The 19,887-nt window shown below is 42.2% G+C and overlaps 1 protein-coding gene across 1 annotated transcript; it reads right to left on the minus strand.

The window, feature by feature from the left end:
- Positions 1-738: 738 nt before the first annotated feature.
- On the minus strand, positions 739-19,635 carry tmem266 (transmembrane protein 266; the record flags this gene model as incomplete). Its single annotated transcript, XM_080504735.1, has 10 exons — positions 739-1,376; positions 1,454-1,516; positions 3,480-3,672; positions 4,005-4,120; positions 5,051-5,189; positions 5,463-5,519; positions 6,423-6,496; positions 8,264-8,418; positions 18,960-19,148; positions 19,613-19,635. The coding sequence occupies 10 exons, from the start codon at positions 19,633-19,635 to the stop codon at positions 739-741; spliced, it is 1,647 nt and encodes a 548-aa protein (XP_080360861.1).
- Between the last annotated feature and the right edge of the window lie 252 nt (positions 19,636-19,887).

Raw genomic sequence — 19,887 nt, forward strand, 5'->3', positions numbered from 1 at the left:
CTCTGCTGGGTTCAGTCGGCTTCCAGTCATGGCACCAGGATAAAAACTTCCCATGACTCATCTGCCAGTCAAAAGTCTGCACTCTTCTCACTCACGTAATTAGATACAAAGTTGTCAATAATATAGAAAGACAAAGATTAGAAAGAGTGATCCGATGTACCCTGCAGCCGTCCTTCAAAGAGGACTATACATTGTGAGTTGGGAGACGTTAGACTGACACGCAAAGCAGCTCGCATCCCTGCACTTGAACTCCACAGCTTGTTTCACGGCAAATGTTTGTGGCACCCGGATATATATCGGCATTCGGACATCTCTTCCTAGAAAGCGTAAGAGGAAGTAACCCTTGGCACCATCCTCTTAGTTCGTTTGACTTCCTACAAATAAAAATCGCATATCAAAAGCCACATTTTCTGCACCGGCCTGTTGCCTGAAAACTCTGGGCTTGAGCCCCATTGCTGGTTTCTTTTGGTAAAAGTAAGTAAAAGTGGTTTTTGTGTGTGTGTGTGTGTGTGTCAATTCCTGATATTTGTTGCCTGATAACAAGTCTGCCTTCCTCTGCTGTCCACGCTCTCTGTGCTGCTGCAGGAAACTCTTTCCCTCAGTTGCAGCTCTCCAGCGGACGACAGACTTAAAGTTTATGTGCCACTGACTCCCACCAACGCGGGAGTTTAGTCGAGCATTAATTTTTGCCGCAGAAACCCAGAAGTGTCCTGTGAAGCGCCAACGTGTTTCAGAGGCTTATGTCTCGGATAGACGATTGACCGCGGTGTCCACTGGCCCCATCATCCTGTACTTCTCCTCCAGGAGAGGCTCGTTGGTCTGTAGATGGATGACCGCCTTGGAGTGGAGCCCCAGTCGGCTCTCCTGGTTCCTCTTGTTGTAGATGTTGACCCTGTGCTCCAGCTGGGGGCTGTTCTTTGTGGAGCCTGTCGGGCTGGGCGGTTTGAGGTTGACCGGGTCCAGGCCCTTCTGTGTGAGACACGAGTCCTCGGTGAGAGAGGAGAGAAGCTCCTGCACCACGGCGCTGGGGCTTCCTCGTGGCTGAGTGCCCAGCGCCAGAGGGCTGCTGTAGGGCGGCGGGTAGCAGCGCTGGTCGCTGTAGTCTGTGGAGGTGGAGGCCTCGCGCACCGTGGAGCTGCAGTCCATGGAGGAGCCCAGCGTGTGGCTGCTGATGCTGTGCTGGCGGGCGCTGAAGCTGGTGCGGGACACTGTGGTTGAAGAGGCCTCGCTGACCGAGCTGCCGGTGCGCTGCAGACGACTGGACGGCACGGCGTCGGCGCTCACCAGGGAGGACGGGAGCTGGCTGGGGTTGTTCGGGAGGTGCACGTCTATGGCTGCTGTGGTGATGACACGGGCGGGGTCGGGAATCCCTGTGTCTTGCAAGCACAACACATAAAGTTTAGGACTTCAAAGTTCTTTTCCTCAAGGACATAAAACCAAAGCAGGAACTCACCACTGCTCGGTTCACTGTAGTACTGACTGATGTAGTTGTTCATGTCGTCTTGACCGTGGTGATCTGGGAGGAGAACAACAGTCAGTAATGTAGAAATCTCACAGGCTTTTCAGTACAACCCAACAACAACAACAACTCATTGACTATTTCTTTCTCCAGATGAAGGAGTAGGAAGTATTTCCGGTTTAAGAACCACATATAAAAATGAAAAAAATGTATAATCATCCAATAATCAGTCTTTTTATTTAGTTGAGGATTTATTTTCAAATCTTTATTCATTGATCCTACTAATGTCTAGTTTATTCAACAACTACCTCCTAACATTTCAGGGATTTAAAATCCATCACCAAGTGGTGAATTCGTAATTCTTATCATATTACGCCAAGGCACTTTCATAAAAATAAAAAAAAACAAAAAAACACATTTCATTTTGAGATTCCTTTGATGATCTGTGAGGTTGACGTGTATGACTGATAATCACTGCATTAAAAAATATCTCATTGAATGACTATTGGCTCTTTCATTGATTCACTTTGCTATTTACCTTCTAATTTGAATTAATAAGTTACCTATTAATTTTCCTTCTAACACACTCACTTATTCATCTATTTACTTACTGAGATGTTAATTAACTGATTTACACACCTATTTAGAAATCATAAATGAGAGTTAGAAATTTAATTGATATATTCACTTTCATTTTAAAATGTTTTAGGTATTACGCCATAGAGTACAAGTTCTCCCATTAAATTTTGTATTAAACAGATCACATAAAATGCAGTGGTAATAATGCATCTCGTACTACATCGATATGTGACTTAAGTTTTGTATAACGACATAGTGAGTTGTAAATCATTTATTACATATATGAATATGGTTTGAGAATCATAGAAGAACTTAATTTAAGGTTTTAATTGAATGTAGCATTTTTGGGGGGAGTAACTGAAATTATGTCAACTTTTTTCCAATAATGATTTTACATGTAGTATATTAATGTCAAAAATATAAAACGGCAGTTGTAACTGGTGAAACCTAAATAAAAATGCTGCAAATCTGAATTCATTGAATTAGCTTGGCGCATTGATCTGCTCATTCAGTGTGGAAGAGCTCACAGAGTTCAAACATCTTACAACTGTGAGGATTATCATGTGATAGAGAACATACCATTTGTTGTGCTTGTTAGATGCTTTTAATTAGAAATATTTGTCTTTATAAATGGAGCTTGTAATCGGTGTAACTGCCACAGTAACGGTTATGCACTCAAGCTTATTTTTCTTACAAACTAAATCAGTTTCTATTCTATTTCGAACAGCCAGGTGGCCAATACTTATGTTTGTATTTTGAGATGGGCTGGTCATTTTTCTCAGTCAGACATGACTGAGGGACCATCCCAATGTGATCACTACCACATGAGTACAGCCGGTTCACGTCCAGTTAAACGGCTTTCTGACAGGAAACAGCGCGGTGAAGATGTATGCCAAGTCGCACGGTGATTCATAGCTTTGATAGAGGAAAAGCCTCGGTGTTTTGAGCTCTGACATCACATGTGCTGAGAGTGCTTTGTTGCTTTATATCCTCTAAGTTATGACCTGTCACTGTGTGGGGAGGTTTATAGTTCGTCTGGGCATGGTACCACAATTTTGACGTGCAGTTGAGGACGAATGCTTTGAGAAGAGGACACCAGCACAGTGTCTCTCATTGTATGGTACCCACTGTTAACACCTGCATACACATACTACAGGGATACAGCATATTGAATAATTCTCAGGATATGAAGTCTATGATTTTGCTTCTTTGCATCAGGAATCAACAATTCCAGTGAGCTTTAAAACAAACATATTAGACACAAGTCCATTGGGCTTCCTTCCGGCCCTTGGATATAAATCCAAGGTATTAAATATCTCTCGATTCATATTCACTATCCATGTGTGATTTACTACCCGAAAGTGCAACTTAGGAACTCTCTCATGCATGGAGGCCTTTGATACCCTGTAACACAAAGAGGGTGGGTGTTCCAGACGGTTACCTGCGGCCCCCCCGGGCTCTCTCGCTTTGACTGGCCTGAGATGCTCAGAGGCCCCAGGGGCCAGCCCGTCCACCTCCTGGAAACTGCTGCTCTGTTTACCCCACATGTGGTGGATCTGCATCGCTGCCTCACGCTCCGCTACCAGATCCAGGTCCTGCTGGGCCAGGTGGGCCCTCAGCTGCCTGATTTCAAACTGATAGGGAAGCAGGAGGAGTGATCATTTGACTTGGACACACACACACACACACACACACACACACACACACACACACACACACACACACACACACACACACACACACACACACACACACACACACACACACACACACACACACACACACACACACACACACGATTGATCAGCAATTAGATTGTACACAACTATTTGATGTCTAAACTATCCTTTATTAATGATCATTTCCATGTCCCTTTGAGCTTAGATTGAATATTTGCTTTGTTATGCAGCACTTTGCTGTCCTCTGCTGGTAAGACAGAAGGGATGAAACCGATAAGAAGACATACGGCCTGTTCTTGGCAGATCTGAGTGAGACGATCCAGCTGTTCCTCCCTCACTGCCTTGGCCTTCTCGTACTGCTGGATCTCCAACTCCATTTCCACCTTCACTTGTAGCACATAAGCTACAACAAAAGGAAACAGTGCAATCAGGCAGATGTGGAGTATTTAAAGTTGGCAGGACAGAGGAGGATTGAAGGGTTAAATGTGGAGTGCATTTAAAATATCCACACTTTTGTCTAGTAATGCAATTACGTTTCCTCTCGACTTTGTTGGTTTGTTCACACTATTCTCCCTGCTAAAAAGGATGTGTGTGACTTCTTCATTTTCTACAATAAATATAAACAGTAGGTTGGACACGTCACCTTATTTCTGTTTTTTCAGTGCAGATAGTAAGAAATTCAACAGAATCCCGAGCAACTTCAGAGGTGCAAAACCATCATAGACCAAGGTTTTTTTTTTAAATGTGGAAAACATATGGAAACAGAAATATCTTTAAATGTAGCCACTAATAAGTCAAGTATAGAATTAAAAACCACAGAATTTGAAAAAGGTTGAAACAGCTTTCCCAGTATTTCTTAAGAGATTTATCTCGAAACCTTGTACATTTTTCAGTAGCATGAAACAACGAGTGTTCACATTTTCAAATCTCTATAAGAAGTCTTGTGTTATTAACATGTTGAGTGTCGAGGAGACAACATTGTTCAGGAAATGTTCACATTGATTATCCTCATGACGTGACCTGTACTTTGGTCAAAAGCCACACGGGGGAGCAACATGATTACAAACAAATAATTATGCCCATTATATAAAATGCCCTTCATGCTCTTATATGAGACAATAATTTGCATGAAGAAGCTATTATTAAACCATGGCCTCATGAAAGTAGATTGTGTCCAGCATGTGATGGAAATAAAGGGCAAAAAGTAATTGAACAAACAAGTTGGAGATTGAATGGCGCCGATAGTGCAGAGAGCACATTGTGGGTATCTATCTCTGTGACCTGACAGTAAAGGACATTATGCGGGGGGGACGGCAGCCCCTCCCAGCCTCACCGTCAATGATCCTCTTGACCCTCCAGATGCGCAGTGTGATGATGAGACCGATGGCGTCCCAGGGGCTGCTGGGCCCGTTGGCCACTGTGGAGGCCACCATGGGGGCCAGAGAGAGTACGATGACAGCTCCATCAAACACCTGGAAACACACGCACACACACACACACACACACACACACACACACACACACACACACACACACACACACACACACACACACACACACACACACACACACACACACACACACACACACACACACACACACACACACACACACACACAGCAGGTTACAGTTACACCTCTCTGAAGCCTGTGCAGTCGTCGCACACCGAGCTGTGACATTGAAGGAATGACACTGCAGTGAAAAGGGGACCCGATTCAGGACTAATGGGACTCCTGGGAGCTTACCTCTACTTTGTTCTCAATGTAATCCCATATCCCCAACACCACAATCCTGAACACCGTCTGAGACAGACAGAGGGACAGGGATGGAGACAAAGTGCAGGGTAAGACAGAGGAAAGCATGGGCAGCTCGACTAAAAGAGACTGAATGCTAGCAGCAGGTTGCGGTGTGTAAGTGATTCTCAATAATGAACCTGATTATACCAGTAACTTCCCACAAGAAATCTCCCCCCTCCTCTCATTCCCCTCTTTGCAATTCATCAGTAATGTCATATTCACACACATGGCAGGAGTGCAATAAGCATTCAGTTCCTTCTGCTGACTGAGCTGCAGAGAGCAAACAAACTTTCCTCTTCATTCTCATTTGAGATGTTCAAGGTTACAAAGCAGTAGAGAGCATTCTGCTGCCACGGTTTCAGTGGGGTTGCCTTATCGCTCACTGACTCTCCAGCTAAACAAGAGTTAGAAGTGAGGTGGTCAAGTAAAAAAAACAAATAAATAAAAAAGAAAGAAAGAAAATCAAGATGAATTTGGCTCGCTGTAACGCAAATGGTAATCAATACAGCGCACCTGAGGCCGCGAAATAATTTAAAACCAGCAGTACAGAAAAGCTCCATCTGCATTTTAAAATGTTTGTGCTGTGAATCGATGGACAAACCTGAGAGGGACCAACCGCGCCAGCTTCAAGACCAGCAGAAATACAAGGATTTTCACAATATCGATCTTTCATATGTATGAGTTCTAATCTTTCATTGAGGTGCTGTATTAGTGGGGCTGTACACAAGCTCATGGATACCAAGCACACACTAATCATGGTGTGAGGGCCTTTTTTTTTTTTAGTATTATCATGAAAATATGTGGGCACACCTCACTGATCTCACGTCCTGCACAACAGAGCAATAATGGACAGGCCGCTGCATCAGCTGTAAGTGAGACTGGTTTTGTGTTGAGAGGGTGAGAACTCACCTCGGTGAAGAACACGGAGAGGATAGCCAGGCTGATCCAGTGGATGATGCTGGCAAACTGGAATGCATTATTGACTGAGGGAGTAAAGCAAAATAAGTGATACCGATATAAATATGAAAAAAAAAAAACTGCTTATGTGAGGTGAATAATGAACAGTGTTACTGCTACCAACACTGACCGGGTGTAGTAAAGTGCTTAAAATGAACACTTTCTTGTATACGCTCATCCATAAATGCACAGACACTTGTCTGGAACAACCTCATAAATAAAAATTTGCCACTTGCTGTACATTCATGTGTCTGTATCCTGTTTATTCATCAGCCTAATTGTAGACAGACTCAAACAGCGCTCAGCTATCAGCGGAGGCATTTCCCTTCACGCGCCACAACTCCCCCCATCTGTCTTTGTTTGCCGTGTTCAGTGATCTGTCTATCAGTCCATTCATCTTCCCTCAGTCATCCCCATAATCTTCCACCGGCCAACTCCCCATAGCTAGATTTCTTTGTCCGCCAACTAGTTCGCACACATTCCTCTTTCCTCTTCCTTCGTCTGGTCAATCAGTTCGTCCCAGGAGAGCAGTGATGTCTCCGAATGGATTTGAACACTCCTGGAGCAACACTATGTGCACCAGGCCTGTGACATCAAACAGACCATCACCCCTGACCTTCTACTTATGATAGATGAGGATGGTTCCACTGTGCCAGATGATGCAGATAAAGGTGATGCTGGGGTGACGTGGGTCAGACGGGAATTTCGACCACCTGACACCCTGCATTAATGGTGGAAGACTAGGAGGATCCCCCCCCTCCCAAGACTGTGATTGATCACAGCACCCATGCTCTGAATAGATCATCAGTGACACGGACTCATTATCCAGTAGAGGAGGACCAGACTGTTAGTTCACCTTTCTGTATATGATCACATACGAGAGCATTGAGTCATTGATTAACTGCAAATAAACACACAGACACAAACACACACGCACACACACACACACACACACACACACACACACACACACACACACACACACACACACACACACACACACACACACACACACACACACACACACACACACACACACACACACACACACACACCGAGCCCTCATTGCCTTCAGGTGTGTTGCAACTGGGAGAAGAGACCTAAAACATGCAGGACACTGGCGCACGAGGCTCAGAATTGAATATCCCTGTCTTAGAGTGATGTTTATACAAATAGGAATAATTTTCACAAATATGAAAAGACAAGGCTTGCATGATATTGTGACAGAAAATAAATGCTTAAGTTGTTTCAGTGAAAATTCCATAATTAGCTGGTAAATTGCCTGATTGGTGTGGCTCTCATAAATATTCTACCGTACAGCACAGCAAAGGATAGTCAGGATGTTCCTCAGTGTTGCTTTATTATATAAAGCAACACTATAGCCCTTCTTCACACGGCTTGAACCAAACAGCACCCATTTCCCCTGTAAACCACCACTTTATGTGTAGTGATGTGATGTCATGATATATAGAGTAATTATCTATTCATGTAGTACATCTAGTTAGCAGTATACTTTTTAATAAATTGAAGACATAGTGCGAGCTCCCTTCACACTGTTGACCTTATGATATTCAGATGATTATAATATATGCTTATTCAACTGCAGTGATTGCTTCTTTGTCTCAGGTATTTTTGAGTCTGTGCCTGTGAATAACAATCAGTAAACAATTGTGCAAAAGCGGTCCTCTCTCAGACAAAGACTTTTGATGCTAATCTAAACTGTAAGCGGATGTTGTGCCAGTGTTGCACGCTCTAAACTTTCTCCAACGGTATGTTGGTTGTCCGTCACTCACACTGGAGCAGCTTGGTGTCGATGAGCAGCTCCAGCATCAGCAGCACCACCACCAGGATGACACAGGCCACCAGGAAACAGTTGAAGCCTGCAGACAACAGACACACCTGCCACAGTGCTGCCCTCCGTCCACAGCAGGGCTTCAGCCAGTTTGACCTGAGAGAGAGAAGCAGATCCACACAGATAGGAAGACAAGAAGATAGTCAGAGGGCCTTACTCTGGTGCTGTTTTGAATTTAACACTGAATGCAGATTGGACTCGCGACATGCAAGGTCAGATCGATAAAACACCAGAAACGTCAAGCCCAAAGTGTGAGGCGTGTTCAACCTTGACTCAACTCAGCTTCCTGTCAGCCAACGTGCCTCTAAATACTTTCAACAGAGGGCACTATTCTGCATACTAATCATACACACACTGATCATGCATACTGAAATTTATTTACACTTAATGTGACACATAAATAGCTGTTCTGTTAGCTCAGGGATGATATACTGATATGAAGTCATTTTCTGTGAATTCATGGGCTCTCTCCTTGTATGATCATGAACTTTGTCATTGAGGCGTTTTCTAAAACTTTCCATTTTAATTAAAGCCATCTATTTACTTTGATGATCATGTATCAATACAGCAACAATAACCTAATTTACAAAGCTAACATTTAGCAATGTTTCTATTGTATTCAGTTGCAAGTGAAAATAAAAACATTAAAAAACATACAAAGGAAACTACTTATTTTGAGTATTATATAATCGATAAAAGTACATTATCAATTGCAATCTATATATATATTTAATTGTATAAAATATCTAACTTCAATATATATCTCTCAGATAAACAGCCAATTATAAAATAGATACAGAAAAGTAAACAAATGCAAATCAAATCGTTTGAATACTTATTGAAATTGTGGTCAAATTGATAAAGCACTTGTGATTGTAACATGAAAGTTGTGCAGCAAAAAAAAAAGAAGCAACCAGTCCAAAGCTGATGTTAACAACAGAGGATTCATACAGCCGACATATTAAAATGTAGAGTAGCAAACTACCTAAAGCCACAAGCCCTGAAACAAACCAGCATCTTCCTACTGTAGCCCACAGGTTACGCTGCGTTTGCAGATGTCAAGTGTCGGACCTGCTTAAAATCCATCCTTACTCTACTCTTCAATTTCCTCCAATCGCAGTCTGACTGGCTGAGACTCCCGGGGATTTCTGATCAATAAATAATGACAAATCTCCTGGAGTCACATGGGGCTTTCCCTTCCTTTTGCAACACTGCACTCTACACACACACATATTAACCAGAGGAGGAAAAGGGTGTGTGTCCATTCTCAGAGGCAACAGTGTGAAAAGGCAGTGTGGTTCTTTTGAAAATAGCTGCTATCTGTAGTCACCTGTCCCCCACAGAGGAAAGGCTTTGGGCAATGTCTGTCAGAGGACAAGAGAGAATGCAATTTATTCTACCCTCATCTTGCTTGAGCTGATCATGAAGGAGGCAAACACTGAGAAAGGAAGTGGGGTCCAGCCAGTTCAAAGGCATTGGGATTCGCCCAAAAGAGAACTGGAGAAAGAGCCAGAGAGGAGGGAGGGGGAGAGCTGGAGAAGGAAGAATGAGAAAGAGAGAACAGAGGGAAATGTAGATTGAGTACCCTTCCAAGTCTTAGGGTGTGCACCCGAGTCTAAGTCACATGCCGGATGTTTTGAGGCACAGAGTCTCCGTTCAAATACATTTCCAAATTTCAATTTTGTCGATAGGCCTTCATAAACTAAAGTTATATAGAATAATAAAAAACTTTTTTTAAATCAATTGTTTTCACATCTAGAATGCACGTTTTTGCGCTTTTGGAGGTAAAATAAATCACGAGCGTTTGTGTGGCAAATCTGCTGGGAGGAAACAGACGGGGAGAGAGCGTCAATGTTTCTTCCATTTGTAAACGACGGGATATCAGGAGACACACCGCCTTAGCAAGACAACAACAGAAGAGGACAGAAGAGAAACCAAACCAAACGCAAAGTGAGTTGTGATTGATTTATTACTTGAGTGCTTGCTCCTTTTGTACCGTGTCCTCACTCCATCTTTCAAAAATGTCAAAAATATTATAATCCCATGCCCCTTAAAAAAAAAAAAAAATTGGTCCGACCAATCTATAAATATCTTGTCACATTTTAGAGTTACACTGGAACCTCCAGTGTACCATAGCTACATAAACTTCTCCATCCTTCACCAAGGTCAGCACTGGGCCCGGAGCTTGGCCACGCTGTGCCAAAGCTCTTCCAGAGGCTAACCGGAGCGCTCCGCTTCCTGCTCCAACCCCGCGTACCCGCCAACGCCAACAGACAAGGAGCTCAACACCGAGGATGACAAAGAGGTTGTGGAGGATAATGGTGTCATTAGTGAATACCACAGTGACTTTTCTTAGCACCGATCTGTGCCCAGGGAACAGTGTGGAAAGCCATCTGCCAGTGGAAAGGTGCCAGGAAAAAGAAACATTTACCTAACGATACAGGTGCACACACGCAGTCGCAGGACATTTGTGGACAGTTAGCTAAAATACAGAATGAGCGGCGCACTCTCCAGGAGGGACAGCTCACTTAACTCCAGGTTTGAAAAGCATGATTTAACTCATACTGTGTGGAATCATAATTCATTCAGACCTCTCCCACAAGCCAGACAGAAAAGGTATTAATTTAATAAACCTGTAAAGAAAAACCCTGTCTGGAAGCAGAGCAAATGGCAGTGATGGATTACTCCAAGCTCAGAAACTTAATTTTCGGGAAATCACTTTAAACCTTGAACGCTGAGGACCTGAAGTATTTATGAGGAAGTCAGGCCGCTTCTGTGGTGGTGGTGGTGCAAGCCAAGGAAGAAAATGACCTCACTCTCTGTCAGGGTCAAGGCAGGTTTAAATGGTCACGCATGCAATTATATGTAGGTGCACCTGCAAACAAGGATGGTGTGAGTGGAGGGAAATGCAGGATGCAGGGTGGTGTATACCAGTGGGCAGGTTCATAAAGTCATCAACACGTGAGTGGCTGCAGCGGTAGCACACCGAGGGAAGATCGAAGTGAGCCTGGCAGCAGTGCAGAGAGGGGATTAGATCATGAGGCCGATCAATAGTGGCCTGTGATGAAAGTGATGGCATGCTGTACATGATGCCGACTGCTGAATGGCCACCGCAGCCGGACAAAGACATTAAGCAGAATGACTGGCAGGAGCGATAGTGTCTGGTTGCTCTGTTGGGGCCCATTCACACAGAAAGGACGGGCTTTTGGCTCCGTCCCCGGTTAAGTATCTCGCAGTGAGATCCCATCACAAGGAGCATCTCTTTCATTATAAGGCCTCCTATAATGGAGAGTGGATAAAATACAATGTAAACTCATTAGGCACAAGTTAAATGGAAATTAATTCGGAGAGGTGGGGCTCTGTTTGTGTGTGTGATTGTGGGTTTACAGGATGGAGTAAGAAGGAAGTGGAAAGGCAATCAACCCCTCTGAGCAAATAAACACACACGCACACGCACACACACACACACACACACACACACACACACACACACACACACACACACACACACACACACACACACACACACACACACACACACACAGTATAGCGTCACTTCTGACACTGTTTCTGTCCACTGAATAATTGTTCATGTCTTGATTGATTTTTTTTTTCATTTCATTTTCAGTAAGGTAACTATGCACAGTGAAAAAAACATACACGCTCTTTTTCCAAATACAGCATGTGGCTGCTGCTCCACAATCTGAATTAATCATGTTTGAAGGCTAAAATGCTATGAATGAATGTGATCAACTGCTTAATGGCGGGACTCGGCTCAATACTGAAAGGCTAATGAACACAGATCAAACTAAACCAACCAACCCACCAACCAATTAACACAATAAACCTCAGGTTTGTCTTTAAAATGCCAACATCTAAATACATGACAATTAAACATCAACCTTAAAAATGGGTTTAGAAAAAATAAATGAATTTTGAAAACAAAACACAACAACCCAGAATGTTAAATCTATACATTAATAAATACAAATATTAGAACATTTTATATATTTAGAAGGAACTTTGATATCGATATACTTTGGTAAAAACAACTGCAATTAGAGGGGACATGTGCTCGACATATATGACACTGAATATATATTGTGCTAAATGTTGAGTGTGTTGCACTTCTCTTTGAGTTGACGTAGAGGAGACACCAGAAGAACTGCTTAAGTATTTATATGAGGTGAAGAAGTAAGAAGCTTCTTGAATGGAGGATGTGTCACCTTGACACCGCTTTACAGGAAAACTGGTGAGTCTAATCCAGATATACAAAAACAATACTATTTTGATGGAAAATGCGTCACATAATAGAACATGAAGGATGAATTAACCCATAGAACACCAAAACTAAACACTGACGTAATTGACTTCATTTTATGAGATCATGAACAAGTAAAGGTCAGTGTCAAATAAATACATCAGGAGTATTTAAACATGGCACTACTTGATTTTGGTTGTACTTTATGTCTGTTCCTAATTCTCCCCGTCTGCTCGAATAACTGTATAGCTCTGAGGTTCATCCAGTACAAACTTCAACCAATTCACACCAATCTGCTGAACTCAGCAGGCTTAGGCAGAGGAAAATGGATCACAACTGTGAGCCTGCAGGCTACTGAATAGCAGAGGTTGGAACATTTCATTTCATTCAGACTGTTAAAGTACTCTCTTGAGTTTACACAGTTGAGGAAGCTTTTAATCTCATATATATATATATCAAAAAGGTTGGATCAGGGTGGGGAAAAGAATTAAAAGTAGGAGCATGAAGCTATATTTTATTCACTGTTGACTACAGTTGATGAATCCAGTTATTGAAGTAAGACATTGCACTGTTTCACATAAAACCAAACAAACTTTATTTCATTTTGAGTTTGGTGGCAGAAGTAAATATCTTAAAATAATTCTCTCTGCATTCTGTCATCTTTTCACAACAGTCAGTAAAAATCTGGGAAGGGAGCAGCCAATTGCACAATAGACTTGATTTTTTTCCCACTGGAGCTTTTATTTTGTAATGTGCCATATGTTTTTTCCGTCAGTAACACCGTGAACTAAAAGCTGGAAATTTGAATTTGAATTTGATTTATCTGACCACATAGTCTTGAATGATGTCTTAGTCCAATAGCATTCTATAATTGTTTCTACTTCTTCTTTTTATGTTGCAGCTTGAACTTGAATTTCAGAATTGTACTGTGGACTGTGCTCACAGACAAGGATTTCTGGGAGTGTTCCTGAGTTCATAAAGTGGCTTCCAGTGGAGAATCAAAGCCCAAAGATCATTGTGATTATTGTCAATTTCGCAAAGAAGTTTTTCAAGATCTTATGAACCATTTGATACTATTATGCGGTGAAGCTCTTTAATGTCTTTCTTTAATATTTGATCATAAAAATATGTTTTTTATTTTGAAGATTGGAAAACCTCCCCTATCTCCATCAATCTTCTATACTGCTTTATCCACCTGAGTGCTGCAGCCAATCCCGACTAACAATGGTGGAAAGCCGAGTACAGAGTCCCCAAACAGATCACAAATCAATCACAAGGCTTCTCTGCCTTTTATGACATATTGAAACACTTTGCATATTAGGAGTTTGCCAATTTGAGAACAAATAATGGGTTTGTGAAAGTTGAATATTGTTTTTCATATTACATTTGTCACATCATTGTCCCAACCTTTTTAGAAATGGTGTTTGCTTACTTCATATTACCTTATTTTCCTGAAAAGTCACTGATTTGGCCGCAAAGTTAGAATAATTGAAAAAAAAAAAAATAGATGAACAACTTAATGGGAAGTTGTTTTCTTCATGCCTCCTGTTGATTCAACTTTATTGTCACAGCTAAAACACACTCAGGCCAGCAATAAATGCACTGAATGAAATAAAGTTCTTGGCAAACTCATTGCTACTAAACATTGGAGAGATTTCATTTGTAATGAACTTTTTATCGTTCTTGTTTGTGGAATTGCTAACATTTGAACTAAAATGACTTGAGTGAGCGACATATTGGATGGAGCTTGGAATGTGCTTACACAATTAGGAAAAAAAAAAATCGACATAAGAAAATGTGTGCTGCTAGTATAACAACTGAAAAAATAATAATAGTAATCAGCAACCATCTGCTCACTCCTCCTACCCTACATTGTGATAAATCCAAGCAAGAGCAGCTCAGTGCTGGTCTTAGCTAGAGAAATGGGCCAGAGATACTAAGCAAATGGAGATGGATGGGGCTCCATGTGCAGAGCAGCAGACAAGCTGTCCCTGATAAATGGGTTTTCACCAGGACACTTGATCTCTCTTGCTCTCAGCCTAAAAAGCAATCTCACACTTTGCATGTCTGTGAATATTAACAAACCCTCAAACCCTGCACTCAAATGTCATCTATTGTGTCGCACATGGTGCCAGGCAAGAGAGCCAATTTGATGGAGAGGACTGTTACTCTGTGTGTTTGAAATAGAGTCAGAGGAAAGAAAGAAGAAAAAGAGAAATCCTGGTCTCCTTTCACACAACCGTCAACAGAGAACAAGTACAGTATGGCTTTGGCTCCAAACCTCCATGAAATATTACTGCTGCCAAGATTCATATTGGACTCCAGTATTGTCCTTCATGGCCATATTCTGCACGCCGGATTTTAATAATTATTACATCTTCCAACAACCTTGAGCGACACCAACCTCTGCTTAATTATGTGCATGTTAACATTCCGCTCTAATAATGCACTGTACTGTGAGGGAAGTGGATAGACAACTTCCTACCAGCAAAACATGTTTCTCATTGATTTTAAAAGACTGTACAACTATCACCAGCATGACAGTGGAAGACAGTTCCAAAATAAAGCAAGATCTGGCCCAATGTTGCCAAGCACAATAAGAACAACTGTGGTCCTAAAACACATCCTTGAGGAACTCCATACTTATCAATGCAGAACACTTAGAGGTTGTTGTTAAATTAGATGTTATGAAATATTCTCGACAGGTTCATTTTTAACAACTGGAGCACTTGATCTGGCGCACCATAAGAGGAATTATTTCTGTCGATCAAAGAGCATTTACAACAGGCCCAGTCACACTTCATCTGACCTTGAATTGGAAATTTCACCCGAGTCTTTAGTTACAACTGGTGTTGTCACCATTCAACACTGCACAGACTTAATCCTACACCACTTTCAAACATGCATAGACATGAGGTTGCCCACAAATGGATTCATTTCCATATGATCTACAGCTGGAAGCTGTGTGAATGGAAGTGAGGAGGAAGGTCATCTGCTATCCATTCCTCTCTTCTCTTTATCCCTTCCGCTGCCTCTCTTCTTCAGTCAAAGTGGCAGGTTGACCCACATGAACCATCTGTCATTGCTGCAGTGCCTCACACCTCTCAGTCTGGCCTGTAGAGATCAGTGGCATATGTTTCTGCTGCAGGATGATCTTAGGATGATAACCCAGGACAAGCTCAGTATACAGAGCCAAGGTCTAGAGGCAAAGGCCACGCAGGGAGATGTTGTCCACGAGCTTGAGCCCCACCTACCTTTTAATGTCCCTGCAATCGTAGACAATCCCAGTATGAAACAAAACTCACAACAGATTTCACTTGTACCTCATTTTGTAAAACATCATCTGGAACATACAGTACTTCAGTGTTTTCACAGATGGGTAGTGACAGTGACACACATCCAAAACAGATTTTTATGTTGCAATTAAAATAGAAATGAAAATAACCCTTCATACCAGATGCACACTTCACAGAGATGCCACAGTTTATTACAGCTTCCAAAATATCAATCAGCTAAAGACCCAAAATATCCACTAACACAAACAGCTGGCAAGCCAATTATATACCTGTTTGCTGTATTCATTTATCATCTTTGTGACACATGCATTTGAGCTGTATCAAAACACAAATATAAGACAGAACAGAAAAAAAATACTTTTATAGAAAAATAGAATTTAAAAAAATGGGTTATTAATTAAGTCACCATGCAGATGTGAAATTACACTGTCGTCACCCTGGACATTCCAGCAAGTTCTGCAGAACACTGAGCAGCCAAAATCTATTAATAATTACATCCAGCTTACCACTGCACATAATCTGCAAACGCTGTGTGTGCCCTGTGTAGTCCGCAAGAACATCCACATCCTACATAATCACCCACGTCTCCTGATAAAAAGCCACGAGAAGCTGCTATACAAGAATAAATGTGAGTCTCCTGTGTGCATCCTTTTTGCATATGGAACAAAACAGAGCCAAACCTTTCTCGTCAAATATTTTCCTCTCAGTTTCAAGTAATACAGACCATTTTTCTAATGTTTGATTACTCACACAAATCTATTTATTTGACCTACATGCCAAACATCTATGTGACCTTTACAATCCAAATGACAAAAAACTGTGCATTTTGAAATCCAGGTTATAGTCAGATTCGGAACATTAGAATGAATGAACACCCATCTATCCATCCATCCATCCATCCATCCAAATCGGAGAGTAGGAGCCAATCCCAGTTTACTGTGGATGAGGGCAGGATACACCCTGGACAGGTTGTCCGTCCATCGCAGGACAAACAACCGCACACACACTCATGTTGGCACTTGAAAATTTTAGGCCACCAATTAACCTCACATTTATATTTTTGTGGGAGGAAAGAGGAAACCCATGGACACACGGGGAGAACATGCAAACTCCACACAGAAAGGCCCCGGCTGGTATTTGAACTCAGACTGTGAGGTGAGAGAACTAACCAACGCTCCACCGTACAGCCCGTGAATAAACCTGTAAGTCATGATTTTATAGTAACCAACACTGAAGCAAATAGCTGTGGTCACATTGGCAACGAACCAGAATAATCAAGTTTTTCATAGCCCATTTACTAAAAGGCTGATCATTTTGAAGCACCCAGTGTAAAAGATTCTCCAGTATGTTGCACCAAACAAGAGAACGATTGTTTACAGAGCCGGTAGAGTAATACAAATAAGTCAATACATTATTCTCTCATTTGGGGCCTTTGGTAGTCTTGATTAATTTTGAGTCACGCGGAATTCAACACATCCCATCACTGTGTCAATCCTCGGATGTCACACGCTTGAGTCACAGAGGAAGCTGTAACCTCTGGCTCTGCTGCTTCTTCTAAGAGCACTTCTGAATGATAAATGTAGGTAAAAACAGTAATCACAGACATGTCGTGGAGCGAAGGAATTGTTGTCTGAAAACCTTACACACTGGTAAAGAACTGCACTGCCATCACTGCTTTCGTGAATACTTCCAATCCTCATGATATTTTATTTCCCCTTCACTTTTTACCCACCCCCCCTAAAAAGAGACATTTTCCAGCTTTTCCAGAAACACATCTTTGCTCTGGATGATTTTTTCCAAAGCACAATGCCAAATCCCAGGGGGTCGCGGTGTCATATGCTGCCATATGAGAGCACTTATTGTGATGATAATTTTGCCAGGCAGCCAGATCCTGCCCTTTGCAGTGGCATTGCTGGCGTGTGTGTTTTTCCGTTCTTTTTGTGAGCAAAAAAGTGAGAAAGACACAAGGTAGGTTGAGTGAGTGGGTGTTTAGGACAAGACCCATCTGTCCCTGCCCTCTGTCCCACAGAGCCATCAGGCCGGACAAGGCCAAAGCAAGTGAAGTCCAGGCGGACGTGGTCAGCTGACACATGGGGCTTGGATGGCAAAACGCCGGATGCTCTAATTAAGCTTATGCTGTTTGTCGGCTTTTTCTGCATGGATGCCAGCATCGCAGCACGCCAAAAGGGTTGTGAGTCACGCTTCCTGAGTCGAGAGCCATGAACACTTGCTACAGGGGTGCTCTGGGAGGGGTGTGTCCTGTCCTGAGAACACTGGGCCTGCAGCATGGCGATATGGTGATAAGAAAACAACACGAGCCCCTTGACAAACCGGCCTCATGGACAGAAACAGTTCTGCCACGGGGCACTGACATTTCAGGAAAGCTATGGCGCTAACAACACTCTTTGTTTTCTGCCAGAAATTGACATTGTGAACAGAAGCCTGTCTGGTGGAGAGAAATTGCTGTGTCATTGTGCTGAAATGAACACATCAGTGGAGACATTGTCCATTTAACATGATGACACTAATAAATTGGTTGCCAAATATCCTCGACTCCCGGACTCTAATATAAAATGAGGAATGATTCAATATGCCAGGTGTAATTACCATGTGCAATAACGAGCAATGGAGAGAGTGACGGCAGAGCTTTTCTCTGACCGGGTAGATTATAGATTGCAGTAATTGCAATTCAGCCTTAATTATGAATGTAGCACTTTCATGCAAAAAAAGCAGACACAATGTCTCAGAAACCGTATCTCTCATATCTTTCTAACTGTGGAGGCAAATATCCAGGACATCAATCAATGCTTAATTCCATTTCTGCATTTTTAGAAAGCAAATTAATTATAGAGTGAGTTCATTGATAATCACGCTGCTAATTTGCTTCCAGCTTCCTCGAATTGTACAATCTTTGATAGCATTGAAGTGATAAATGATAATAATGATAATTAGGGAGTTCAGTTTAACATAGTTTCAGAAACAAATAATAAGCTTCCTGTTTTATTCTGCCACGCTGAAATTCACCTAAAGAGACATCTTTTGGAACCATGATTTGGACTGGTTGGATTTATTGCATTTACCCATCTCTATTGTCCTCTTCATCAGGGTTGGAGATGAGCTGAGATCCAGCGAGGGATATGTCCAGGGCCGCCAAAGGCAAGTCCCTGTAGGCAAAGCTGACCAACTGGACAGGGGCCAAGCACTGGTTGTCCTCCTCAACCTGTTGCGATATCACCTCCAGCTCTGAGGCTCCAGCCTGGGGAGGGGCCCTGTGATGCATAACACACACAACAAACAGAACAGCATTACAATCAGATATTATTATAGCTCTAGGAGTCATTCATGGCTTCCATGTTTTAGTACCACATTTAAAATGTGGTACTTGGAAGATGCTCCAGACACTGTTGTAAGTGGGACAGTGTTTATTTGAGTGACAGAAAGACAAAATACAGTGTGGCAAATCCTAATTTTGCAGCACTGGTTGACAGCTTTAAGAAGAACAATGTTTATTTGACAAGCCATGACAGAATGATGTACACCTTTAACAGAGTTCAATGAAAGATGCTTCAAACCACACTAAAGAAGCTCATTCATCAATTTTATAAAAAACACATAGATTCAAAACTGCACAGATACATCCATCTATCCATTCAAACCATCCAATTTCTAGTCTTTGCCACAGTTATGTGCAAATGATGAAGTCAGGTAACTTTGCAGTCTCAACACACTTTACATGATCAGCCCTATTTTAGCCATGTTTGCACATAATCGTTTACAGAGACATATATCAATGATGATGGCAGCCCTGCAAGGTGCTTCAGCTTTACACACCACTTCGACAGGTTAAGATAGGTGGTCAACTCAACAACCTTGTGACTGAAAGACAACCTACTCCAACTGAGCCACTCGCTTCAGGTACACCTTCAACTGACTCCAAAGGTCTATGCATGAGCGACTCTCCACCCTAGTTTATAAGAAAAAATTGTTGCTCCAAAACATTCACAACCA

Source organism: Blennius ocellaris (assembly GCF_963422515.1).
Source record: "Blennius ocellaris genome assembly, chromosome: 11".
NCBI lineage: Eukaryota > Metazoa > Chordata > Actinopteri > Blenniiformes > Blenniidae > Blennius > Blennius ocellaris.